The following is a 26349-nucleotide window of genomic DNA, read 5'->3' on the forward strand; positions in this document are numbered from 1 at the left end:
CTAGCTTAGGACCCCATTCTCTTGGGGGGTCCCAAAAAAATTAAAAGGAACAAAAATTTAATTATTTCACTGTTAATATACTTCTTAATTTTATTTCACTATTAATGCACTTCTTACCGTAATTGTTTTTCAGTTCAACAATGACTTTGATAAAATACGTATTTTGTGATGTGCAAATGGCTTGAGATACCCCTTCAATCCATAAATTACCATATAGCATATATTCAACACACACACAAAAACGGTGACAATTTGTTGTTGACAAAGGACAGCTGGACATAGAAAGGGCCCCATTGCCTTCAGGAGCTGAGGGCCTCATCAAACCGAAATCTGGCCCTGGCAGGAAGCCAGGGGTCTGAGGGTCAGGAAGCTGGGAGTCACGAAGTCAGGGGTCCGAGGGTCGAAGAGCAAGGAGTCACAAAGTCAGGGGTCCGAGGGTCAAAGAGCAAGGAGTCACGAAGTCAGGGGTCCGAGGGTCGAAGAGCAAGGAGTCACGAAGTCAGGGGTCCGAGGGTCGAAGAGCAAGGAGTCACGAAGTCAGGGGTCCGAGGATCAAGAAGCAAGGAGTCACGAAGTCAGGGGTCCGAGGGTCGAAGAGCAAGAAGTCACGAAGTCAGGGGTCCGAGGATCAAGAAGCAAGGAGTCAAACACAGGAAGACAGGGAATGTGTTGCTGTGGCCAAGATCTGAAGGGAAATGCTGACCTTCTATCCCTTCCCGGCTCTTGCCACCAGGTGCTGTGAGTTACCAATCAGCCTCACCTGTGTGGTTGCGCCTTGCCTCTTCAGAACAAACTTAGGAAGGCCGCAGTCCTGCGAAGCCCTACTGGTCCCAGGGCCTGGCTCCTGCACACACTCCTGACACCCCCAACTCTACAATTCTTTGGCATAACACCCCGATATCGGTTCGTGCAAAGCCTGCAGGGAGGTTAAACGTGGCTCCAGGCCTGCCCCCCTTTTCCAGTGCCCTGTTTTTGCTGCCAAAAAAAGGGGGGTCCGCTTCTTGGGGAGGGAGAAGCGGCAAAACGGTCTTGCGAGATTTTCACTTCGCTGGACAGCTTTTGCTCCTCCTCCTCCTCCTGACGCTCTTCCGTTTCTCGATGATGAAGTCGATCTGGTAGATGAGAAGAACGGCGAGAAAGAAGACGACTGCCTGGAACGAGGAAAGGAGGATGTCGCAGCTGGATCAGGCCCCCAAGGGGGCCCGTATAAGTCCAGCCCCCTGTCCTTGCAAAGGGAAGAAGCCCACAAGCGGGACCTGAGAGAAACAGCACCCCCTCCTGCTCTTGTTCTCCACCGTTCTAAGGTAGACTGGCTCTACGCGTGGAGGCTCCACTTCGGAATCGTAAAAGGAGCCACACGGTGGCAGTCGGGTCAGGCCAAAGGGGGCCCATATAAGCCAGGCCAACTGGTTGCCCACAAGGGAAAGCCCCCAAGCAGGACTTATCCTTGCAGAAGCCACGCTGGTTCTTGTTCCAGCAGGGCTTGTCCTTCTCTAGACATGGTCATTTTGTCTTCAACAACCCGGATAGGCCTGTAGTTTCCTGGATCCCTCTCCCCTTTTTTTTAAACTGCCTTTGCGCCAGCCTCCTTCTTGTCTTTGAAATACAGACTTATCCTTGCAGAAGCCATGCTGGTTCTTGTTCCAGCAGGGCTTGTCCTTCTCTAGACTTCTGCCTTCAACAACCTGGATAGGCCTGTAGTTTCTTGGATACCTCCCCACCCACCTTTTAAACTGCCTTTGTGTCAGCCTCCTTCTTGAATTGAAATACAGACTTATCCTTGCAGAAGCCATGCTGGTTCTTGCACCAGCAGGGCTTGTCCTTCTCTGTACTCGGCCATTCTGCCTTCAACATCCTGGAGAGGCCTGTAATTTCCTGGATCCCTCCCTTTTAAAAACCGCCTCCTTCTTCTCCTTGAATGCTTCCACTGGAAGGGAGGCGCGTTGGCCTGCAGCCCTGATTTTGGGAGGAGGGACAAGATCGGAGCCCCCCGCGGCAGCCCCCTTGCTCACCTCCAGCACCAGCAGCCCAAAGGCCAGCCCGGCCACCAAGAAGAGGTTGCTGCGGCCCCAGCGGACCGTCTTCTCCAAACACCCCTCGGTGTGAACCAAAAACTCGGCCTTCCATGGCTTCAGCTTCTGCGTCCCGTAGCCGCACATCGTGTTCAGAACGGCCTGTGAGGAGCGGGCGAGAGAACGGGGTGGCCCATTAGGAAGGCCCCTTTGCGACAGCCCAAAGATGCAGCCTTCCGTTTCCCCTCCAGGATACTGTTGGCGCTTGGAGGTAGACTGTCTTGGGACAAGGAGGCTCTGCTCCAAATAAGACGATCTGGGGAGCCTCAAAGCAGCTGAGCCAAAGGGGCCCTGTCTCGTCCAGCAGACACAAAAGCTGACGTCCTCCAACTCTTTGCCCCACAGCAGCCAGGGTTCGGGGCAGGTTGCCTCCGAAGCTGCGCTTTGGGTGTCATTGCGGGTTTCCCAGAAGAAGCGTCCGGCTGGTCAATGTGGGGACAGGTTGCTGGACCAGGTGGGCTCCGGCGGCAGCGCTCTTCTGGGGCATATGTGCATGTAGGGAGTGCCTAGCTACACACATATGGGATCAGGTGCAAGGCCTCCCCAAGCCAGCTGGGAGTAAAGGCTCCCAAAGCCAATTAAGAGTGAGGGCTTCCCAATTGTCCAAAAGAAACTAAATGTGGGGGGAAATGGGGTACCTATGGAGATTTGCTATCTTTTGAAAAGGATGGAACTATTAATTTTATTAAAAATCAGCAAGGTTTCCTCCAAGCCAGCTGGGAGTAAGGGCTCCCAAAGCCAATTAAGAGCAAGGGCTTCCCAACTGTCCAAAAGAAATAAAATATGGAAAAAACGGGGCACCTATAGAGATTTGTTATCTTTTGAAAAGGATGGTATTAAGTTAAAAAAACACCAGCAAGGCCTCCCCAAGCCAGCTGGGAGTAACGGCTCCCAAAGCCAGTTATGAGTGAGGGATTCCAAAGCCAGTTATGAGTAAGGGCTTCTAGTTAGGTTTCTACCAATCAGTGTCCTGTTCGGGCTGCCTCCTCACCTCTTTGCCTCGCACGCAGCAAGAGAACGGGACGGCGCAGCGCTCCAGGCTGGGGTTCGAATCCCGGCAGTCGAAGTAAACGTTCTGGGACCAGTCTTTGTAGGAGTGGACCCCGCAGCACTCGAACTGGGGGGAGAAAGAAACAGGAGCGAAGGGCGTTGAAGAACGGAAGGCTTTTCCCCTGAATTATTTAAAGGCTATGACGAACACGTGGGCGGGATTTGAACTCGGAGCAACAGGAGGACTTTCTTGTTCGGACGCTGGACGGAGAAGGGACCGGCCCAGTCCACCAGGGGGCGAAACAGCCACCCTGCCCTGGGGCACCAGCAACCCACGCTATGCCCCTGCGGGGAAGGGAAACCTGGGCATCCCTCAATCTTTTACCTTCTTTTGGATGTAGTCGATGAGGTTCTGTAGGTCCAGGTTGTCACGGTAACGGGCGATGGCTCGTCCCATCAGCAGGGTGGCTTTCTCCATCACCTGGGACATGGTGGAGGGAGGGGAGAGAGAGAGAGAGTACTGGAGCAGCGAGAAATCTCCCCTGCGCCCGTCAAGAGTGCCTCCAGGTATCTCCAGCCAGCAGCAAAAAGTTTGGAAAATACGGTGGATGTAATAAGCCCCCCCCCCTTTGCAGCAAACCGAATGGACTTCCGGAATTGATTAAATTAAGGTTACAGTCGTATCTCGGGTTGCAGACGCTTCAGGTTACATACGCTTCAGGTTACAGATTCTGCTAACGCAGAAATAGTGCTTCAGGTTAAGAACTTTGCTTCAGGATGAGAACAGAAATCGCATAGCGGCGGCAGTGGGAGGCCCCATTAGCTAAAGTGGTGCTTCGGGTTAAGAACAGTTTCAGGTTAAGAATGGACCTCTGGAACAAATTAAGTTCTTAACCCGAGGTACCACTGTACCGGATTTTTTCCAATGAATCCGGGGACACTTTTCTACTCCAATGGATTCTGTAGGGGGGTGATTTGTTAATCCGGGGACTCTCCCCGGGAAATGGGGACGTCTGGTAAACTTAATTTGAGAACCAAGGTACCACCGTACTAGTGAAATCAAATAAAAATCATTTTAAAAGAGAAGAAGAGAGAGAATCTGTATGCTGGAAAAGGCGCTCTAATTCTCACGGGGACCCAGGAGAGCTTTGGGGTACAAAGCGGGCACCCCAACCACTGAGCTGCGCCCCCCTTGCCCCAAATGCCAAGCTACGCAGGCGTCGCTTTTGTTTTGTTTTGTTTTGTTCATTTTCCACCTCTCCATTCAGATCCTCTGGCCCCATATCCGCACAAACTTCTTATCCCAAAATACAGACGTGCTTTTACACTTGCAAGACTGGGCAGATTTGAGGGTAAACTATACACAGCACGGGTCTGTCCTTGTGGTTCGTTGGAAGTTGAAACTGCTTCACATGTACTATTACGTTGTTGTCTTTATGAGGATATACGTTTGACTTTTATTACACCTGTTTTGCAAAAGTCTAGGAAAGAATCGGAATACCATAGTCTAAAACTACTGCTAGACGACAAGAATCCCAAGACTACATTAAATGTAGCTAAATTCTGTGCGTCTGCAATCAATCGCAGGAAGCAAGTGGTATCCCATAATGTCCAATCCCCTAAATGTTAATTACAGGGGGCACGCTAACAATTAATTTTAATTTTTATATTTTTTTATATTTAAATTCTTGTTATTGCATATTGTCCCTTGTATTCCTGATATTTTTTATGATCTGTGATATTGTGTGTGTTGAAGCTGGTCTATGACCGTATTAATAAATTCATTTCATTTCTTGCAAGACTGGATGTTTTGCCATCCGCGGTACTTGAGGGTCGATTCCAAAAGATCCCGCCTGAGAAACGTCTTTGCCCCTGTAGCACCGAAACAGCGGCACACGTCCTCCTGTCCGGCGCTCTCTACAAAGACCTGAGGAACGGGATCATCACATACTAACCACCCCAGGGCGCTCAACCACTGCCACAATCTCCTTCTATCAGATCAAAATGAGCAGATAACAGCAAAGGTTGCTAGGATCATAGCAGGGGCAATCAGAATAAGGGCCACTAACTGACGGCTGATTCAGGACTTTAAATTGTGCCCTCATATCAAATTTCCTTTTCTGCATACAGTGGTACCTCTGGTTACAGACGCTTCAGGTTCCAGACTCCGCTAACCCAGACATAGTGCTTCAGGTTAAGAACTTCGCTTCAGGATGAGAACAGAAATCGTGCTCCGGTGGCAGCGGGAGGCCCCATTAGCTAAAGCGGTGCTTCAGGTTAAGAACAGTTTCAGGTTAATAACGGACCTCCGGAACGAATTAAGTACTTAACCCAAGGTACCACTGTATACTGTAATGTTTTGCTGTTGCTATGACCATTGGCTAATGCGAATATCTATCTATCTATCTATCTATCTATCTATCTATCTATCTATCTATCCATCGTTTTGTTTTGCTTACCATGCCAGAGAAGAGGAAGCCCAGAACGGCGGCCACCACCTGAAGGACAAAGATGACCAGCAAGAGCCAGGCAAACTGGGGAGAAGTGAGCAGAGAATCAGGACCGTGGAGCTGCGACGGGACACCCGAGGGTCATCTAGTCCAACCCCTCTGAAATGCAGAAATCCCAGCAAAAGCATCCTGGCCATCCATCCATCCATCCATCTCTGCTTAAAAAACTCCACTGCTTCCCAAGCGAGGAGACACTGCCGGAACATCTCGCTAAGGTATCCCTAGGGCAGCTGTTGTGGCAGCGATGTTGTAAAAGCCAATTTTTGCCAGGTCGCAAATATAAGCCGCACTTTTCACGGTCGGAATTTTGGGGGGGGGGTGTTAAAGGAGAAATCTGAGGGCTCCCTTGGACAAAAAAACAAGGACACCAGCCAGGAATGCCAGAGCAAAACAGCAGCCAGTAGGCTTGGTCTTTATTGAAGACTGCTGCGACAGGACTCCCACCTGCCACCAGGTGGAACAAGATGGAAGCCCCGAATAAAAGAGAACCCAAACTTTTATTAGCTGCTAATCCCCATGTTAAAGGTAAAGGGACCCCTGACCAGTCGTGGCCGACTCTGGGGTCGCGACGCTCATCTTGCTTTACTGGCCGAGGGAGCCGGCGTACAGCTTCCGGGTCATGTGGCCAGCAGGACTAAGCTGCTTCTGGCGAACCAGAGCAGCGCACGGAAACGCCGTTTATCTTCCCACTGGAGTGGTACCTATTTATCTACTTGCACTTTGACGTGCTTTCGAACTGCTAGGTGGGCAGGAGCAGGGACCGAGCAACGGGAGCTCACCCCATCGTGGGGATTCGAACTGCCAACCTTCTGATTGGCAAGTCCTAGGTTCTGTGGTTTAACCCACAGCGCCACCCGCGTCCCAATCCCCATGTTACACCTCCCCAAACTACATCACTCATACATCACGGTTACATTATGAAAGGGGAGGTCTGGTGGCAGTAATCTGAGCATCCTGGACCCTGCCCCATGGTTCCCCTTGCTTGCATTGGGCAAGACACCTGACTGACAGGAGGCTTTGCCCATTGTTGAGGGGGTAGTGGAGGGGGGTGGCAGGGGTCCCTTTGCCGTACGTACCACCTTCAGAAGCAGGGTGATGTCACGCAAGGCCCCCAGGCAGCCGACAAAGGTGACACTGAACACCAGGATGCCCACCACCATCAAGACGACGGAGGGGTCCGCCAGCAGGGAGTCTACGGCGCCTGGAGGGAGGCAGAGAGGAGAGGAGAGGGTGCCGACCCACCCAAGGGTGCCCACCCATCCACCTGCCAGGTGAGAGACCAGCCCAGAGGAAATGCCCAGCAGCCTTTCTCAACCTGTGGGTCCCCAGATGTTGTTGAACCACAACTCCCATAATCCCTAGCTCGCAGGACCAGTGGTCAGGGTGGATGAGAACTGGAGCCCCAAAAGAGCCAAAGACCCAAGTTTGGGAAACAGCTGTAGGCCAAAGACCACTGTAAGCAATCGAGGAAAGCACTCCACACATGCTCAGGAGCTATGCAACATTCATCTCACATGCAGTTTTCCCCCTTTAAGGGCCAGCAGGGCTGCCTAGGCTTTACCTCTAACCTGACCTCCCCAATCTAGAGTTCCTAGACCCCCGAACCCCCCTTCAAGTGAAGCCCATTGCCCCACTGAAGATGGAACACAAAATAAATATTGCAGAGTTTTAAAAATCTGGTGCACCTTAAAAATAACCAGGGGAGACGAACAATCCGGTTTCTTACGGGGCAGACATATCGAAAATAATACAAGGATGGTAATAGATGCTATAGAATGTTTAGAAATGAAACCGGGCAAAAAGTCAGCCCTAATGTTGGCAGATGCCGAGAAGGCGTTTGACAATGTATCCTGGAGATTGACTTTTCTGTGGGCCACAAAACCCCAGCGCCAAGCAGGGTGCCCCCGCCCCACTCACCCCCTTCCTTGGAAAGCCTGGCGTAGATCCCGACGGCTACCATCAGCCCACCGGCCACCTGGAGAGGGCAGAAGAACAAGCCGTTCGTGGCATCCTGTTTTTGCAAAAAGGGCGCCGCACACTCATGCCCTGTGGCTTGCTGTGGGCAGGGCAGGTCGGGGCTGTGCCAGGGGAGAGGAGCCGGCCCCGAACTCGCCGTGGCCCCCGAGGGAGGCCCTGGCAAAGGCAGCCCAGCCTCTGAGAGCTGGAGAAAGCAGCCTCTGGGTGAACTCCTAAGCCCTCGGAGGCCCGCTGCCAACACAGAAGCCGGTGCCAGGCATGCCAAGGCTCTCGACTCACCCAGAAGAGGTAGCAGGAGGCAAACAAGGTGTACTTGATGACTTGGTTGGTGCGCATGGTTCATGCCCGCCCCTGTGAGCCGGGGGCCACCCTCGGGCAAGGCCTGGTGGCATGCGGGGCAGCGGTGGGCAGAGATCTCCAGCCCCCCAGCTGGGTTTGCATGCCAGGGGAGGAAGCGGGTGGGTGTGGAATGCATAGAGCAGGAAGGGAGAGGCGAGACAGTGCGCTGCCTGCAAAGGGCATGTCAGAGGCAAGTGCCAGCTTGATCCCCTGCCTAGTGCAAAACAGCAAAGACCTGATGAAGAGAGCACAGCAGAGGTTATATTTTCTGAGAATCCTCTGGGAAAACAATCTCTCAAAGGACCTCTTGATGGCATTTTACCATTGTACTGTGGAGAGTGTATTCACTTATGGTCTGTGTGTGTGGTTTGGGAGCTGCACGGCCAGGGAAAAAACAATGCTGTCCAGGGTTGTAAAGACTGCGGAGAGAATAATTGGGTGTACTCATCCCACCTTGGATCAAATCTATGCTTCCAGGTGTCACAAGAAAGCTGCAGAGATAGCGCAGGATAGTGCGCACCCCGGAAATTATCTCTTTCAGCTTCTGCCTTCTGGGTTATAAAGACTAGGACTAGCTGCCTGAGGAACAGTTTCTATCCAAATGTGATTTTGGTTTTAAACACAGTGTAAGGTAGTCTCTAGGGACGCGGGTGGCGCTGTGGGTAAAACCTCAGCGCCTAGGACTTGCCAATCGTCAGGTCGGCGGTTCGAATCCCCGCGGCGGGGTGCGCTCCCGTTGCTCGGTCCCAGCGCCTGCCAACCTAGCAGTTCGAAAGCACCCTCGGGTGCAAGTAGATAAATAGGGACCACTTACTAGCGGGAAGGTAAACGGCGTTTCCGTGTGCTGCGCTGGCTCGCCAGATGCAGCTTGTCACGCTGGCCACGTGACCCGGAAGTGTCTGCGGACAGCCAGCGCTGGCTCCCGGCCTATAGAGTGAGATGAGCGCACAACCCTAGAGTCTGGCAAGACTGGCCCGTATGGGCAGGGGTACCTTTAACTTTACCTTTACCTTTAAGGTAGTCTCTGGGATGCAGGTGGCGCTGTGGGTTAAACCACAGAGCCTAGGACTTGCCGATCAGAAGGTCGGTGTTTCAAATCCCCGCAATGACGGGGTGAGCTCCCGTTGCTCCGTCCCTGCTCCTGCCAACCTAGCAGTTTGAAAGCACGTCAAAGTGCAAGTAGATAAATAGGTACCGCTCCGGCGGGAAGATAAACGCCGTTTCCGTGCGCTGCTCTGGTTCGCCAGAAGCGGCTTAGTCCTGCTGGCCACATGACCCGGAAGCTGTACGCCGGCTCCCTCGGCCAGTAAAGCGGGAAGAGCGCTGCAACTCCAGAGTCAGTCACGACTGGACCTAATGGTAGTCTCTATGGGAGTATATTGTATTTAAAATTGGAGTATCAGAGTTTTTAGGGGGCTAACTTGGTTGGGATAGCTGGGATAGCAGGCTTGTTGGGTTTTGAATGTCTGATGTAGATTTTTCAATTTCTTTGTTCTGTATGGGACAATGACATTAAAGATTGTCGTATCGTATGGCATTCGGAGGCCCTTGGCATCTCCTTCAAGAGAGGAGGGCGGAGGCTCCATGTGGCCCTCAAAAGCCTCTCCGCACACCAACATAAAACATACAGCAACTGGGAAGTCAGGAAGCCTTTGCGAGTCTGGATTTGTGCAGGGATTCATCCGGTCGAAGGCGTTCCCAGGATCGGGGCCGCTGCCATCACAGGCTGGCAGCTTCGTGGAGAGCCGAGGGCCGGGAGGGGACCAAAGTTGGGCAAGTGGCCCCAATCAGAGGTCGCACCCTATAAGTGGTGTTATAATTTATCGTTTGTAAGATTTAATAATATTTTATTTATATCCCGCCCTCTCCAGCCGAAGCCAGGCTCAGATTTGTCTCGAAGTGCGCTGGAAATGTGGTCGACTCAACCGAAAACCCACCCGCCCGTCAGAAGATGCCCCATCGAGGGGGGTCTTTTCCCCCTCCCCAAATTGCAAACAGCAGAGCCCCACAAACAGGAAAGAAACACACAACACACCAGATGGAGAATCGCTTCTCAAAGGCCCTTTATTCCCAGGTCGGCTGTGTGCCCCCCGCCTCAAATCTTGCACGGTGCCCACCGGGCATTTATTTGGGCGAGTGAGGGGTGTCGGGAAAAAGGCACTTTCTTGCGGGGAGACCGGGGGTGCCTCCTTTTCACGCCATGGTGGGGGCCGAGGAAGGGGTCGGGGTCTTCCCCCCCCCAGGTCTTCCATTTGGGGCCGGGGCAGCCAGTTCTCACGCCAGGTCTGAACCCACACCACCCAAGCCCAGGGAAACCCGGTTGGCGTCTTCCTGGGACCCAGCCGGCCCTCAGCCCCACTCGCTTAAGCCCAGAGATGCAGGAAGGAGAGAGAAAGAACTCTGCGTGCGCTCAGAGGCCCCTCTGCAAAGCACGTGTCAGGCCCAGGATTTTCCACAGAAGTTCGCCGGCGGGTTAGAGCATGGTGCCGGTAACGCCAAGGTTGTGGGTTCAAGCCCCGCACAGGACAGCGGGGTATTCCTACGTTGCAGCGGGTTGGACTAGATGACCGTCGGGGTCCCCTCCCACTCTGCAACTCTATGAAATCCGCTCCGCTGAGCACCCAGGGCCTTCTCGGTGGTGGCGCCCACCCTGCATCCCATCAAATGTCAAGGAAATAAACAACTGTCTGACTTTTAGAAGACGTCTGAAGGGAAGTTTATAACGTCTGGTGTTTTCTTTTGCTTTTAATCTGTTGGGAGCCACCCAGAGTGGCTGGGGAAACCCAGCTGGATGGGCACGATAAAAATATATTATTATTATTATTATTATTATTATTATTATTATTATTATTATTATTTTATACCCAACCCATCTGGCTGGGCTTCCCCAGCCACTCTGGGCGGCTTCCAACAAAATATTAAAATACCGTAATGCATCAAACATTAAAAGCTTCCCTAAACTTTTATTTTATTTGGGGAATAATCATTCCCTAATAATAATAATAATAATAATAATAATAATAATAATAATAATTCTTAAGGGCACCAAAGAGGGGCAACCGAGAGAGGTGGAAAGGGCAGCTGTGAAATTCCCCAAGCAGCCAAAAATGGGTCAATAAATAGATAATTTAGGTGGAGTTCGGGGCTCAGGGCACACAAACACACAAACACACACAGGCACAGCAATGGCACACGAGTAGAACGGTGGAAGCGCTTTGGCCAGCGATTCTCGCAGGAACCAGTCAGGAGGGGGCTGGAGACGAGTCATTGCCCCACATAATAATGGTGGGGGTCCGGCTGCATTCCAGAGGCCCCCCAAGTGCAGCCGAATCCCAGGCCGCTCTCTGTGCCAGGACAGCGGTTCTTCCATGGGGTCAAGAAGGGGGGTGGGCTGGCCGTTGCAAAAAGGGGTCCTTGTTTTTTCTCGAGGTGGGGGTCCTGGAGCAGCCTCTGCGTCCTGAGGACCCCACCCCCAAGATGGGCGAGAAAAGGTCACACCGGGAGTCAGCCGTGGGGTCGGACAGGGTCCCCCGTCCCCCAGTCTTCTTCCTCCTGGGGGGTCTCACTCAGCCTTCTTGGCCTTCCTCTTCCTCGTCCCCTCGTTCAGCTCCTCCCGCAACTTGGCCGGCAGCTGGGGGGGCTGCGGAGGGGGCATTTCGTGGCCCCCTCCGCCGTGGTGGTGGTCGTCGTGGTGGCCGGAGGGGACGGAGCCGAAAAGGATGGGGCAGACGACCCCTTCGAAGGGGGCAAAGGGCGAGCCGTGGGAGTGGGTTGCCGTCATGAAGACCTGGGGGGGGAGTCACCATTAGCGGTTCCACACCATTCGCATCCCCTCCAACGTTTCTCCCATAAAAGAGGGGCGTCCTATTCCATCCCCTCCAACGTTTCTCCCCTGAAAAGAGGGACGTCCTATTCCATCCCCTCCAACGTTTCTCCCATAAAATAGGGACGTCCTATTCCATCCCCTCCAACGTTTCTCCCCTGAAAATAGGGACGTCCTATTCCATCCCCTCCAACGTTTCTCCCCTGAAAATAGGGACGTCCTATTCCATCCCCTCCAACGTTTCTCCCCTGAAAATAGGGACGTCCTATTCCACCCCCTCCAACGTTTCTCCCCTGAAAATAGGGACATCCTATTCCATCCCCTCCAACGTTTCTCCCCTGAAAATAGGGACATCCTATTCCATCCCCTCCAACCTTTCTCCCCTGAAAATAGGGACGTCCTATTCCATCCCCTCCAAGGTTTCTCCCATGAAAATAGGGACATCCTATTCCATCCCCTCCAACCTTTCTCCCCTGAAAATAGGGACGTCCTATTCCATCCCCTCCAAGGTTTCTCCCATGAAAATAGGGACATCCTATTCCATCCCCTCCAACGTTTCTCCCCTGAAAATAGGGACGTCCCATTCCATCCCCTCCAATGTTTCTCCCCTGAAAATATTGATGTCCTAAGGAAAAGTTCTGGGATCAGTTCAGAAACCAGGGCGGCTTCTGTAGATCTGATTTAATTCTTTCCCCGCCCCTCGGCCGGAGGCTCACCTTGCAGACGATCATGAAGAGGGTGAAGAAAAATATCAGGGTGGCTTTGGAGACAGGAAGCCAGTGAGCTTGTTGCAGCGTGAAAAGCAGCGCCCCGTACAAACTGGCTTTGGAAGGGCTGCCAAGGCAACAGAAATTGAATTTATTTTATTTTTTTAATACAGTTACAAAAGCTTTTTCCCCCACCCCCAGGGCCGCATTGGCTTCCGGGGGCCGCATAGTGGTGGTGGGCAGGGCCAGAGGCAAAGGAAGGTGGTGTTACAAAGACTTTGGAACTCCCCGCCTCTTGACGGTCTCCCTCCTTGTGCTTTGTTTCGTACAAAAGTGCCTGCATCAATGTCTCTCTGAGGTCTTTGCTCCGTCCCTACCAACCCAGGCAGGCAGCAGCAGTGCTCAACAGGCAGCAGTGCCCTTTACTCACAAGGTCATGTGCAAGAGCTCGTTTGTTTCCGGTTTCCAGATGCCTCGCAGGAGCTGCTCAAAGTTGGACATGAGAGCGACTCCAGATCCTGAGGAAGAAAGGAAGGAAGGAAGGAAAGAAGGGAGGGAGGGAGGGAGGGAGGAAGACAGAAAAGATGGGGTGAGAGAGAAGGAAGGAAGGAAGAGGTGAGAGAGAGAGGGGGGGAGGGAGGGAAGGAAGGAAGGAAGGAAGGAAGGAAGGAAGGAAGGAAGGAGAGCGAGAGAGAAAGAGAGAGAGAGAGAAAGGAGGAAGGGAGGAAGGAAGGAAGGAAAGAAAGAGAGAAAGGAGGAAGGGAGGAAGGAAGGAAGGAAAGAAAGAAAGAGAGAAAGGAGGAAGGGAGGAAGGGAGGAAAGAAAGAAAGATAGAGAGAGAGAAAGGAGGAAGGGAGGAAAGAAAGAAAGAAGGGAGGGAGGAAGGAAAGAAGGGAAAGAGAGACACTTATTGTTTCATTAAAAGTTTTTAAGCTAGAGGTTGGATAACTTTCTGCCAGGGATGCTTTGGCTGTGCTCCTCAGGAGTCCCTCCCAACTCTAGGATTCTGCGATTTACTTAGAAAGTCCATCGCTCGCCTTTCAGCGGATTCGGCGGAGGGAAAGGGGACTCTCTGCGGGCCGGACATCCGGCAAGGGTGCCTTTCCCCACCCTTCATGAGGGAGTTGTTTGCAGAGGGGAACGGGGCTCCAGAGTTTCCGACCCTGCAGGTGGAACCTATGGCATTCTGCATGCCAAGCAGGTGTTCCCGGCGTGAAGCCACAACCTGCCCCCTAAGATCAAAGTTTCCAGACCTCATGATCTGGTTTAAGAAGGAACTCGCGCAGGGCGGGGCAGTGGCGTCCCACCTTTGACGAACCCGACGATGACCATGATGAGCCAGCCATTGTGGTACGCGTGGTGAGCGTGGTGGACGCCGGCCGCGATCTTGCGGACCCTGACCACCTCCTTCATCGCCACGAAGACCAGCTTGACCGGCAGGAAGCTGACGCACTTGTAGAAGATGTTCAGAGGGCAGTAGAAAGTCAAGTACCTTGGGAGACGAAAGAGCGGGAGGTGAAGCCTGTGGGACTCCCTGCCACAAGGCGAGCGGGTGAGGTCAAAGGAGGTCAGGCCAAAGCTCCTGGACCAGTTTCTACACCTGAGCCTCCTTCGACCGTTCCTCATCAGGCTTGGTTTCCGCACCCTTTATCATCTCGGGACTATTTAATTGCTCATCATCTAACATTGTATATGCCATCAAATGCCAACAGTGTCCTTCAGCTCTCTATATTGGACAAACAGGCCAAACCTTACGCCAAAGAATAAACGGACATAAATCGGACATCAAGAATCACAAGACAGAGAAACCAGTAGGAGAACACTTCAATCTCCCAGGACATTCTATACAAGATCTCAAAGTAGCTGTATTACTACAAAGGAATTTCAGAAATAGACTGGAAAGAGAAGCTGCTGAATTGCAACTCATTACCAAACTTAAAACCATGGAGAGACCTGGTCTGAACAAAGACATTGGATTCTTATCTCATTATACATGACAAAGCCATTTTTCACCTTATCACCCCTTGCTTTTTCCTGTAAGACCTATTGCAGTCGTTAAGAGTCGTCAACAGGCTCATCACAGCTATCTGCCAATCACCCATTCCCACCACCCTTCTGAGTAATACCCCTCCCCACCTTCTCACTATATAGAAGGATCTGGCAACTTCTGTTTCTGTGTATCTGAAGAAGTGTGCATGCACACGAAAGCTCATACCAAGAACTAACTTAGTTGGTCTTTAAGGTGCTACTGGAAGGGGAAAAAAATTTTTGTTTTGACTATGGCAGACCAACACGGCTACCTATCTGTAACTTTATCATCTAAGTCGCCCTCCTCTGCCCACCTTCCAGCTTGTCCACACCCTCCTTAAACTGAGCTGCCCAGAACGACCCAGCAAGGCAGGACAGAATGGGGCACAAAATTGTTAAAGGTGCCAAATTTCAACACCCGGTGGCGCCTCAAGGAAGCGGTGCGCTTCCGCCTGCCGAAAGCGGCTTGCGAACCAGGAAGTGAGCTCTCTCCCAACAATGGAGCGACTCTTTATTTTCTTATCTCTGTGGCCGTGATGTCCTGGGCACAGCCAACCCCACGCTATGCCACTGCCCCCCCCACCCTTTGTGCTCATGCAAGAGGGATTGTCTCCTTGGAGGATACAGAACCGTAGGACTGTGCAGCTGGAAGGGACCCCGGGGGGTCATCTAGCCTAACCCCCCACAATGAGGGGGAAGGGAGGCAGAGACGTGGCCTCACCAGACGGCCGTGGCCAGGAGGACGCTGGCGTTGTTGCTGAAGTAGTCGACGGGGGCCTCTCCCAGGAGCAGGTCGGCCAGGATGTAGCTGCCGAAACAGTAGAGCATGGCGCAGACCCAGGAAGCGAAGGGGCTCTGGCGGGACAGTTCCACGGCACCTGCGGTGGGGGGGGGGAGAGAAGCGCGGCCCTTTAAACACCTTCCCCTCTCTGGGCATCTTGGGGTAGTGGCGAGAGACGTTTATTTTCCTCCTCCTCTCCTAACGCTAGGAGCCTTGGGCATCGGATGAAGCTGAGCGTCGGAAGATCGGGGACACAGTTCACCTGGGGAACTCCTTGCCACAGGACGCGGCGATGCCCCCCCCCCCGCCTTGGGTGGCAATACAACCAAGAATAAATAGTTTAAGGCTGAATTCTGGACGTAAAGGTTTTGGATGACAGTGGCGCCTCGGTTTTCGAATGTCTCCGTTGACGGACGTTTCGGGTTTTGAACGCCGTAAATGCTTCGGTTTTCGAACGCACATTGGAAGTTGAATATGCCACTCGGCTTCCATTGGGTGCAATCGATCTGTGTTTTTGCAACCAATTTATTTTGTGGCTGTCTGCACCTCGGTTTTCGAACATTTCAGAACACCGGGACGCATTATGTTCTAGAACCGAGGTACCACTGTATCACAAAAGATGTGGGAGGAAAAGATTAATAATAGGGCCCACAAAGGGGAGGATGGAAGCCTGGGAGATTTCTTGGAATCTTGCTTTTATGATTTATACGTGATATATCTCTGTAAAATTTTAATTTGAAAAACCAAATAGATTGTGTGTGTGTGTGTGTGTGTGTATCTGTCTGTCTGTCTGTCTGTCTGTCTGTCTGTCTGTCTATCTATCTATCTATCTATCTATCTATCTATCTATCTATTTATCTATCCCTTATCACATGCATAGGCAAACTCCGGCCCTCCAGATGTTTGGGACTACAATTCCCATCATCCCTGACCACTGGTCCTGTTAGCTAGGGATGATGGGAATTGTAGTCCCAAACTTCTGGAGGGCCGGAGTTTGCCTATGCCTGCCTTATCACCTCTCTGTTCTGCGCAACACCTCTCGGCTCTGTCTCCAGTTTGATGCAAAAAAGAGATTTTTTTGTTACTCCTGTGGGCCATTTTTTGTGGGTTCGAATCCAGGAACCAGGGCGGCGCTTAGCGCCCGCGAGCAGCTGCAAGGGAAGGAAGAGGCCCCCTCTCTCTGTGAACCGGATACCCCATCCGCTGTCTAAAAATAAAGCTGGCAGGGGCATGTGCCTCTGCTCTTCTCCACGGACGCCAGACCACAAAAGCCCAAACTATCCTTTTCCTGCTTGCAGAGACGATCCCAGGTCCCCCATTTTACAGGGTGGGGAGGCAAATGCAGGCCTAGATGATGATGATGATGAGGTTTGAACCCGGATACTGTTATGAGACTTATAAGGTCTAATATATAAAATAAATGTTCATAAACGTACAAGGTAAACACATACATAAGTATATAAACCACGAGTCTGGAATAGTACAGGAGAGCAATCCTGAAGCCATTTGGACTCTCTCAAATTGACCTCAAATATTTCTCGGCAAGGAGGAAGGAAATGGGAAAAGCTTTCCAATGGTCTTTGGACTGTAGGGACTTACGCCTCCCTTTTCAAATACAGCCTGGCAAGTATCTGTTAAGCTGAGCACACTCTCAATATGCCCAAGAGATTCAGGAACTAAGTATTGACCGTCTCCAAGGAATGGCCCGGCTACCCAGAAAAGGCAATTGATAAGGCATGATTGATCAGGTCTCCTGGCAGACAGGAGAGAAGCAACACACTCCCATTTCTGCTGGGGATCACCTCTTTCTGTGATGTATGCATGATGTTTTGGGGGTGGTCCTGAGCTACAGGGGAGACAATTTCAAAAGTCTATAAAGGGGCTTGTGCACCATTGTTCTGGGTTCCTCCAGAATGTGGGGAGTGAGGACCCTGTTGCAACAGTTCAATAAAGACCAGGCTTACTAGCCACTTTGCTTCTCAATATTCTCTGCTTGGCCTCTGCTATTTTCTCCTACTGATAGAGAACCTACTTAAGGACTCTAGACAGGATCTTGGGTACCCCATAAGGGAAAGAGAGCAGTATTTTTCTTCTAACAGTATACATTTGCTCGAGCAAAGCAGGCCGCATTCTGCGCCAAACCCAGGACCCTCCTGCCTCTCCAAAACCCTCCTGTTCATTCCAGGCCGCAAGAAGCAAGCCGTCCACGGTTTCTGGGGGGAAATGCTCCGCTGGTGAGGGTAGTGCCCTAGAGAATCCCACCCTTACACCCCCCCGCCAGCCTTGCTGGGTCCTCAGTGCCCAAGCTAAGCAGCTGCAGAGCCTGCTTCTAATTTGGGAAAGGAATGAGGACCCAGGGAAGGGAAGCCGGTGAGAAACTGGATATCCTACAACGGCCAAGAGGCAAGGGCTTATTTTGCCGCCGAGAGAAAACGTCGCAAAGCCGTCCCTGACCAGAACCGATTCTGCGCTGTTATAAGGGGGGGGGGACTGCTCCTTTCCCCTGATTATTGCTTTCACTTTATGGATCAATGGTCTCGTTAGGGAGTAAAATTCATGGTAAATTGCTGTTTTAGGGGTTGTTTTTAAAAGTCTGGAACGGATTAATTCGTTTTGCGTTCCTTTCTATGGGAAAGAAGCGCGCCTTGGTTTTGGAACACTTTGGTTTTGGAACGGAATTTCCGGAAGGGATTAAGTCTGAGAACCAAGCAGCCACTGTACAGTGGTACCTCAGGTTACATACGCTTCAGGTTACAGACTCCGTTAACCCAGAAATAGTACCTCGAGTTAAGAACTTTGCTTCAGGATGAGAACAGAAATCGTGCTCCGGCGGCAGCAGGAGGCCCCATTAGCTAAAGTGGTGCTTCAGGTTAAGAACAGTTTCATGTTAAGAATGGACCTCCGGAACAAATTAAGTACTTAACCCGAGGTACCACTGTATTCCCTTGTGAGCTGAGGAGCATCTCTGAACAAACAGGCCTCCTTCCTGATCCTGACCCCATGGCCTGAGTCTCACTCTGTTGCCCAGGCTGGTCCAAAGTGGGTCCGGTTTCCTCTGCAAGAGGAGCTGGGTGTTAGCTGGGGATCGCCTCTCCCGCTCCATCCCTGGGGCATGCCTACACACTGCTGCCGACCCACACCCAGGCCCCCTCTGGACACCTGGCCTGTCCTTTCAAGGAAAAAGAGCCCCAACTGCCTCCATCCATCACACCCGAGGTCTCAGCCCGGAGGGTCTCAGGTTTCCCCAAGCCAAGGTTGTCTCTGGCTCCTTGACGCTGCTGACTGTGTTTCTGTGGGACATTCCCACCCCACACGTCTTTATTTAGAAAGTGCCGTGCTTGGGGAGGAGAAAGCCAGCACAGCATCGCCGCCTCCACCACCCTAAATACACACCAACAAACCCCCACCCCAATACAGCAAGCCCCTCCCCCATGACTGAAATACAGGCTAGACCCTTGGGGTCCCGTTGTATGGGTCTTCCCCCCCCAAGTCTTCCCCCTCCCCAACTTGGGAACACATACAGGAATCAGCACAAAGCCAGAGGGAGGTGGGCGATTCAGTCTCCAAAAAAATCCATGGCAGGGAAGAAGGTACTTACACCAGATAAATTACCCTGGGGTAACAACGCTTGGGGGGGTGTGAGTCTCCCTCCCCTCTTTTTTCACAGCCCCTGGGATTTATGTTAGCGGGTGCAAACCCTCAGTTAAGTATTTATATCGGGTTTTTATTTATTTATTGGGGAGCTGTCCCCGCCCCCCTACGCCCATGCCCCCTCCTCTTCCTTAAGCCCCCTTAATCCAGTGCAGCTCTGGAGGTTGCGGGGGGGTGGAGGCTTGGCAGGAGGGTAACTTTAAATCCGCTGTGGGGCGCCAGGATTTGGCACGGGGAAAGATGGTTACAGATCCTTAATAAATCCTTATTAAATCACGCACCCACCCCCCGAAAAAAAAAAAGGATGAATGGGGATGTTCTGAGCCTATGGTCGGTGCGGGGGTGGGGGCGGCACGGGGAGGGTGGCCTAACCCCCTGGGAGGAAGGGGGTCGCGGGAGGGGGCGCGCGCGAGGAGATGGTCTCCTTGCCTTTCTCATATTTGAGGTAGAGGATGGAGACGACGAAGTAGCCCAGGTCGAAGACGGGGAAGACGGGCAGGCGGGCGAAGGCGGCGGCCAGGTCGCCCACGTCCAGGGCCCCCACCAGGTCCATGGCGGCGGCGGCAGGTGCAAGCGGGGGAAGCAGGCGCGGAGATGCTGCTGGGAGCGCACGGGAGCGCAGGCGGAGAGGCCGGGAGCGCACAGGAGCGCACGGAGCGCACGGAGGAGGAGGAGGAGGGGGGGACGCAGCGCCGGGGGGAGAGGGTGGGGAGGGGGAGGGGAGGGTGACGCCCCCGCCCGCCCCCCGCAGCGCCGCCCCCGCACGGCGGACCTCCCTCCCTCGGTGGGGCGGGGGTGGCACATAGGAACCTGCCACCTTGGACTGTGCCAAACCGCTTGGCGTCTATCCAGGAGAGCAGGTGTCTATCCAGCCAGCAGGTGAATCGGAGGATGCTGCCGAATTTTGTGGGGGGGGGGAATGAATTTGGGGGCTTCTGCCCTGGGAGCCCCCCACCCACCCTTGACAGCCCAGAAACCAGAGCCACCCCTCTCGGAAAGAAAGGAAGGAAAAGGAAAGGCCGAAAAAGAGGGGGTCGCTAAGTTCTCCAAAGTGCGAAGCCACAAATGCGGCCCCCCTCCCACGGGAATAAGTGGCTTTGATTTTGATTTTAAATTTATGCTTTTCAAGTTTGCGCATTTCACCAGTTCGCTCATTTTGTACATTTCAACGATTTCGCATTCGTTTTGACATTTCAAAACCATACTTCCTTCTTCCCCCGCTTTCTGCGGCTCCTGAAATTTAATTTTCATATCTTTTGCATGTCCTGATTAGCCTAATTTGCTCGTTTGTTCTTTAAATATATTATTAGGGGATACGTGGCTTTGATGGAGGCTGGAGGCGACCAGAGGCGGCGCTCTCGCTCGCCAAATAATAATAATAAGCTGATAGGGAGAAGGGACGGGCAATGGCTTTGCTGCCACAGGAAGAGAGAGAACTCTTCGGATCGGGTCCTCCTTGGGGTATTTGGCTCCCCAGGGGATGCTGGACAGGATGGGTCCATTTAGGCCTGATCCTGTAGGCTCATCTGATGCCTGGATTTGAAGAACGGGAGGCGGTGCTGGGGCTCCGTGAGCCGCTGCGTCTGAGCGCTCCGCTTCTGGGTTTCCTGGAAGAAGCGTGTCTTTGACCACCGTGAGAAACAGTGACTCAAGTGCACGGCTCTTCGGTTTGCATTCTGCAGGGAGTGTGGGACTCCAGATCATCACTTTGCTTAATTAATCCGGATTAACTTTACCCCACCTCGGATGGCTATTCAACAACTCCGCTTTCGACCCCTGTCGCCGGTCGCGTGAGCCAGGATCCGAATGAAAGCGAGCTCGGGGGTTTTGAACGCGGGCAGAGGCTCCTCCTCGCATACCGGATGAACTCCGGCTAGAAGTTCAGAGCTGGAAGGGACCCCAAGACTAGTCATCTAGTCTGACCCCGCCTCGCAATACAGGCAGGTGCTTAGAAAGCTGATGCGGATCTTAATCTGTTTAAAGTACTGTGATTTTTTAAAAACGGATTTTACTGTTCTGCTTTTTGTAAACCGTTTGCAGGGTTTTTTAACAACTGTATCCAGCGGCACGTGAATTTTATGAAATAAGTAAATTGTGAAAAATGGGTGCCGCTGGACAGGACGGGGAGGAGCCCGTTAGTCATCTCACGGCTACCCGACCCTGGTTTCAGCTTTTCCCGTTCGTAGAATCATCTAATCCCCCAGCCATTAAAAACCCTCGGCGTGCATTGGCCACCACCTGGTAGCAGGGAGTTCCACAAGTTAACAGAAATGGACACAGACACCCAGTGCGATGGGGCTCTTTAATCTGAGCCAGCTGCCCTTCTCCCCAGATGTGACCTTCCCGTCCCCCAGTTCCCCTAAAACAAACTCCCTTCCTGATTCCCACGTTTACTGTTTATCATCACCAAAAATCTGAGTTTCAGAAAGGGCATGTGGCTTCACAAGCTGCTACTGAGCGTGCGCGGTTTGCGAGGCGCATGCTCAGTGGCAGGGAAGGCTCCGGCGGGTGGGCGGGGCCTGCGGAAGGGGCGTGTCTGGCGCGTCATCGGGGCTCCTTCCCGGAATGGGCGAGCGCCACCTGGCGGCCGAGGCGGGGAAATTTAAAAACAAGGGAGGGGGGATGCCGCTTGCTGATTGGCTGCGGCGCTGATTGACGTCACTGAGGCTGGGGGAGCCCTTCTACTTCCGGGAGGAGACTGGAAGCAGCAGGATGCTGGGCGATTTGCTGCTCTTCGGGTAAGTGGGGCGGAGGGGGGAGGGGAAAGGAGCAGGGTTGCTAAGCAACGCCTGTCCCCAAAGGAGGGGGCAGGGCAGGAGGGGATGAGCCCCCCTTGCAATGTGTGTGGGGGGGGGGTTAATAGGGCGCCCCTGCAGCAGGAGCTGCACCTGACGGATTCCTGCCTGTCGCGCAGATAGGAGGCTGATGGCGGCGGCAGGGGAGGCCAGGAGGAGAGGCGATCTTCTTTTGCTTCGTTCCCTCCCGACATCTGGCCCTCCAGATGTTGCTGCGCTCTTGGCCCCTCCCAGCAGCCAGCAGGACCAGTGGTTAGGGATGGTGTGGCGATGGGAGGTGCTAATAATAATTATTCTTATTTATACCCCACCCATCTGGCTGGGTTTCCCCAGCCACTCTGGGCGGCTTCCAATGGAATATTAAAATACAGTAATCCATCAAACATTAAAAGCTTCCCTAAACAGGGCTGCCTTCAGATGTCTTCTAAAAGTCTGGTAGTTGTTGTTCTCTTTGACATCTGACGGGAGGGCATTCCACAGGGCAGGTGCCACCACCGAGAAGGCCCTCTGCCTGCTTCCCTGTAACTTGGCTTCTCACAGCAAGGGAACCGCCAGAAGGCCCTCGGGAGATGGACCCAGGTGTCCGGGCTGAACGATGGGGGTGGAGACGCTCCTTCAGGTATACAGGACCAAAGCCGTTGAGAAAAACCCCATCCCTTGAAAGCTGCTCAGTTTCTCTTTTTCCTTCTCTCTCCCGCCCCCCCCCCCCATGCAGGACACTGTTGGTCAACGCAGGAGCGGTGTTAAACTTCAGGCTGTAAGTGCTCTGAGGTGGGGGGAGCAGCTGGGCTGGGGAGGGAGGTGGGGTTCAGCTTGGGAGGAGGAGCACAGTTCTGGCTTGGAAGAAGGGGTTCAGGATTTGGGTGCTCAGGAGAAACCACCTTCCGGCCACTTGTTCTCGCAGAAAGCGCCGCGTTCAAGTCTCCAGCCGTTCTACTTTGCCGCCGGGGGCGCACTCCATTGTCTTCCGCAACGGACGGATGTTGGGACGTAGGTGTTCCGTTAAGCCAGAACTCATCGGTGGAGCTCTCGTCTTCTGTTAATTTGTCCAGATCCCTTTCAAAACGCTTCTGTTTCATACCAGTTGTGAGATGCTCTGGCTTTCTGTAAATCCTCCTCTCTCTTGCCTCTTAGGAAGAAGAGAGAGAGCCAGGGCTTTGGTGAAGAAGTGAGGGAACCCACAACAGGTAAGGCAGGTGGGGGTTGTAGCTGACGCCTCCATACTGCGCCCACCTTGGCATGCACTGTGACGCTCTTAAACCCCCACTGAGGTTGTGTGATTTCATAGCTTTGGGATACCCCCATGCCAACCATGGAGAAGGGCTTTGGGTGACAAGCGGAGCATGCAATTGGGTGCTGAAGCCTCCAGGTTCTGTCATCTCCAGGAAGCCCCAGACAGCTGCTGCCAGTCAGTGTAGGCTGTTCTGGGTGGCTAATGACCCAACAGCTTCTTCTGCAAGAGGGTCCTTGCATGGAATAGCTTTGGCCCTCCGTTGAGCCAAAAGGAAACCCAACGCGAAACCACACCGCTGCCTGGTATTCCAGACCGCTTGGTTCCACATTGGTTCTGCAATTGCTTTATCTAATTCCTCAAGGACGGCTGCGAGTTCCGGACACTTAAGGATCCCGATTAATTCTTACGCTAGAGCCTGAACGTTGACCATTAGCACTGCCTGGCCTCTCCCTTGAGCCTGGTTCCATGGAGATTGTTCTTAAGAACAATCTTGCAAGAATGAACCCATATTCAAAAGAGCAACAAATATTCCCAGCTTCTAGGGGCTTCCCACTTTTCAAATGCATTTCCTCCTGCGTTAACTGCGCCTCGTGGCGTTTCAAAAAAGTGCCTAGAATTGAACTCCAAAGTCAGAAAAATGTTCTAGTGCTACTTATAAATGGACCTTGTTTGATAAACCGGAGAGTCACCCCACATAATTTTCTCTTGTAACTTCCCCTTACAGGATTCATATGATTGAATTACTTCTGAGGATTCCCACCAACGCATTACATCTATCGTCCACATTTTTTTAATAAAAAAAAATGAATTGCAAAGTGCCTTGCTCACCACTTTGGTACTTAAAATATAACGACTGCAAGCAGCCTTAAAGCTGGGGCTCAGGGTTTCTTCAAAACCACTGCAGCTTTTAAAGGTTCGGTTTCCCATCTTGATTTGAAATGGCGCCCCGTTGTACCCCAACGTCGGCAATAATCTGCTCCTTGATCTTTGCAACCGTTGTGCAAAATCTGGCTATGACCTTCAACAAGCAGAGAAACAAACAGCTTTCCAAAATACTTATTAGTAGATTAATTAGTTTCCATTATTGTGCACAAACGTCGTTGTGCATGGAAGCTTGAGAGGACTGGGGCAGCAATAGGGACACTTGCCATTTTATATTATTTTATTTTATTTCCACCTAGGTGATAACATCAGGGAGTTTCTGCTGAGCCTGAGATACTTCCGGATTTTCATCGCCCTGTGGAATATCTTCATGATGTTCTGTATGATTGTGTAAGTCTGTGGGGGGAAAAGGGTGTCATCTTCCTGGTTGCGCGCCTCTTAAACTTGGTTTTTGGGCATTTTACGTTCATATTTATTACTTGCAGCCTCGTGCCCAGCGCTGCTCAGGAACCGAAGGGCTATGGGGAAGCTGGATTTGAGCCAGTAAGAGGTCCAGATTTCACCTTGGCCATTGGCACACCGATGACCCTTTCTTTTGGAATATGGGGGACAATAACCTTGGGCCTGTTTATAACCGAAATAATCCATTGTCCATTTTCTTCCTGCTTTTGTCTTCTAGGTTATTTGGATCTTAAACCATCTTTGGTGGACTTTGCTGCTGGCTATAACAACCTGGGGAGTGACTTTCATCTGGAAGTAATGTCTTGTCCATGAAATTAAAAAAAAAAAAGAAAAGCCATGTTTTTAAGCATTGCAAGTGTCTTGGTGTCTTATTTCTTCGAAAAAGAGAAATCTCTTGAAATTGTGGCTTCTTTTTGTGTCTAAGCATATATAAAGACGATTTATTTCACCTGTCGTGGGGGTTATTTAGTCCAGTTGTTAAACTGGTTTATTTGAACCATGTTCAGGCCTTAAATGTGCGGAACCTGCCCAGCAGCTTAGCCATGGTAGTTTTGCAGCCAAGAAACCACAATGTGAAGCCATGGTTTGCTGCAGGCTTTACAAAAAGCTTGGTTTTAACCATGCTTTGGTGTGATGGGATTCCTCGGCCGTGATCCGTTCGGCTAGAGTAGCTGGACACGCAAACCGAACTCTGGAGAAGCCAAGCCATGGTTTGCCTGTCTCTGGAATGACCCATGGCTTGTTCAGCAAACCATGGTTCTGTCTTCTTCTTCTTCTTATTCGATCCCTCGTAGCTGAGTAAGATTGTCTTCCATAAACACGGTCTTAACAGGGAGTCTGTAAGTGACAGTGGAGGCCAATTCTGGATCCCCACGTCCTTCCACAGTGGGGACATTGGTTTCCGGGTGGGAGTTGATCCCGGTGAGGGTTTGCCAAGCATGCCTTCCTCTTGGCACGTTTCTCCCTCGTGTCCTGAGTTCGAGTGTCTTCAAAGCCCAGGACACCTTTGGTCAAGGCTGTTCTCCAACTGGAGCGCTCGCAGGCCAGTGTTTCCCAGTTGTCGGTGTTTATACTACTTTTTTTTTTTAGATTTGCCTTGAGAGAGTCTTTGAACCTCTTTTGTTGACCACCAACATTACGCTTTCCATTCTTAAGTTCGGAATAGAGTAGTTGCTTTGGAACATGATAATCAGGCATCCGCACAACATGACCAGTCCAACGAAGTTGATGTTGAAGAATCATCGCTTCGACACTGGTGATCTTTGCTTCTTCCAGTACACTGGCATTAGTTTGCCTGTCTTCCCAAGTGGTGGGTAAAATATTTTGGAGACACCGTTGATGGAATCTTTCGAGGAGTTGGAGAGGAGGTGTTCAGCAAACCATGGTTCTGTATTTTGAAAAGGTTCCTTGTGGCAAGGGGAGCTCGCTTGTCAGAGACGCGTACAGAAAGGAGGCAGCCATGACGGGTTCAAGGGAGCTGTCCGTAGCAAACGTTCCCCCATTCCAGTTCCCTTAACGGCGGAGGAATGGGAAGCCGCTCCTATTAATGGTGCACCAGAAGCGATGGTTCGGCCATGATGGAAAATCCGCAGCTGCCCCACCCGGATTATTCCTTTGCCAAGTGACAACGATAACCTGCGTCATTTTTAAAAGCAAACACACCTGTGCAAATCACATATAATTTAATGATCCCAGTGCTTTTGGGGGATTCACAGAAGGGTTTCCCCCCTTTTTATTTTCAGTTCTGCTTGAATGCTAAAACTGAAGCGTCTGCTGTTACACACACTTTTATTTTTATTTTGAAAAGAAGCCAGGCCTGCCTTGGTTTACCTCAGCGGCGAGGGCTGCGGTGGGGGACGTACTTTAGACATGCCCAGGAACACCACGGCCACTTCAGAATGCTTTTTTTACCTATTATTGATCAATGGAGCACATGTATTTTAGCTTCGGTTCTGCTGGATCAAAAAGTTAAAAATGCACCTGCAACATAGGTCTGAGGGAACGTCCTGAGGGGAATCGTGGTCAGGGGGCCAAATTTTTCAAAAACGTTGTGGTTTGGCTGGGCCAACATTTAGGTGGTGTGTTGGAAGTCTAGATT

At 51.9% G+C, this 26349-nt stretch overlaps 3 protein-coding genes across 5 annotated transcripts; 1 reads left to right on the forward strand and 2 right to left on the reverse strand.

The window, feature by feature from the left end:
* Positions 1-67: 67 nt before the first annotated feature.
* Positions 68-8786, reverse strand: LOC310753507 (tetraspanin-33-like). Its single transcript, XM_083594882.1, has 8 exons — positions 7829-8786; positions 7490-7547; positions 6649-6773; positions 5522-5596; positions 3448-3543; positions 3064-3189; positions 2013-2174; positions 68-1151 (listed from the first exon to the last, which is right to left on the reverse strand). Exons 1-8 carry the CDS (start codon positions 7883-7885, stop codon positions 1041-1043), a joined length of 810 nt encoding a protein of 269 aa, XP_083451008.1. The 5' UTR covers positions 7886-8786; the 3' UTR covers positions 68-1040.
* Positions 8787-9934: 1148 nt separating this feature from the next.
* On the reverse strand, positions 9935-19545 carry TMEM38A (transmembrane protein 38A). Of its 2 annotated transcripts, XR_014543358.1 has the most exons (7): positions 19308-19544; positions 15168-15324; positions 13726-13910; positions 12849-12936; positions 12428-12545; positions 10791-11675; positions 9935-10661 (listed from the first exon to the last, which is right to left on the reverse strand). XR_014543358.1 is itself a non-coding variant. In XM_083594864.1 (6 exons), exons 1-6 carry the CDS (start codon positions 19429-19431, stop codon positions 11451-11453), a joined length of 897 nt encoding a protein of 298 aa, XP_083450990.1. In that variant the 5' UTR covers positions 19432-19545; the 3' UTR covers positions 9935-11450. The 2 variants fall into 2 exon arrangements, 1 of the variants encoding a protein (XP_083450990.1); XM_083594864.1 differs by having other exon boundaries at positions 9935-11675; positions 19308-19545.
* Positions 19546-21504: 1959 nt separating this feature from the next.
* Positions 21505-24600, forward strand: SMIM7 (small integral membrane protein 7; the record flags this gene model as incomplete). Of its 2 annotated transcripts, XM_083595012.1 has the most annotated exons (5): positions 21505-21616; positions 22389-22430; positions 22808-22860; positions 24089-24179; positions 24469-24600. In XM_083595012.1, exons 1-5 carry the CDS (start codon positions 21591-21593, stop codon positions 24482-24484), a joined length of 228 nt encoding a protein of 75 aa, XP_083451138.1. In that variant the 5' UTR covers positions 21505-21590. The 2 variants fall into 2 exon arrangements, with proteins under 2 accessions (XP_083451138.1, XP_083451139.1); XM_083595013.1 differs by lacking the exon at positions 24469-24600 and having other exon boundaries at positions 24089-24183.
* Positions 24601-26349: the final 1749 nt, after the last annotated feature.

This window comes from Podarcis filfolensis (genome assembly GCF_964270895.1).
Source record: "Podarcis filfolensis genome assembly, chromosome: 18".
Taxonomy (NCBI): domain Eukaryota; kingdom Metazoa; phylum Chordata; class Lepidosauria; order Squamata; family Lacertidae; genus Podarcis; species Podarcis filfolensis.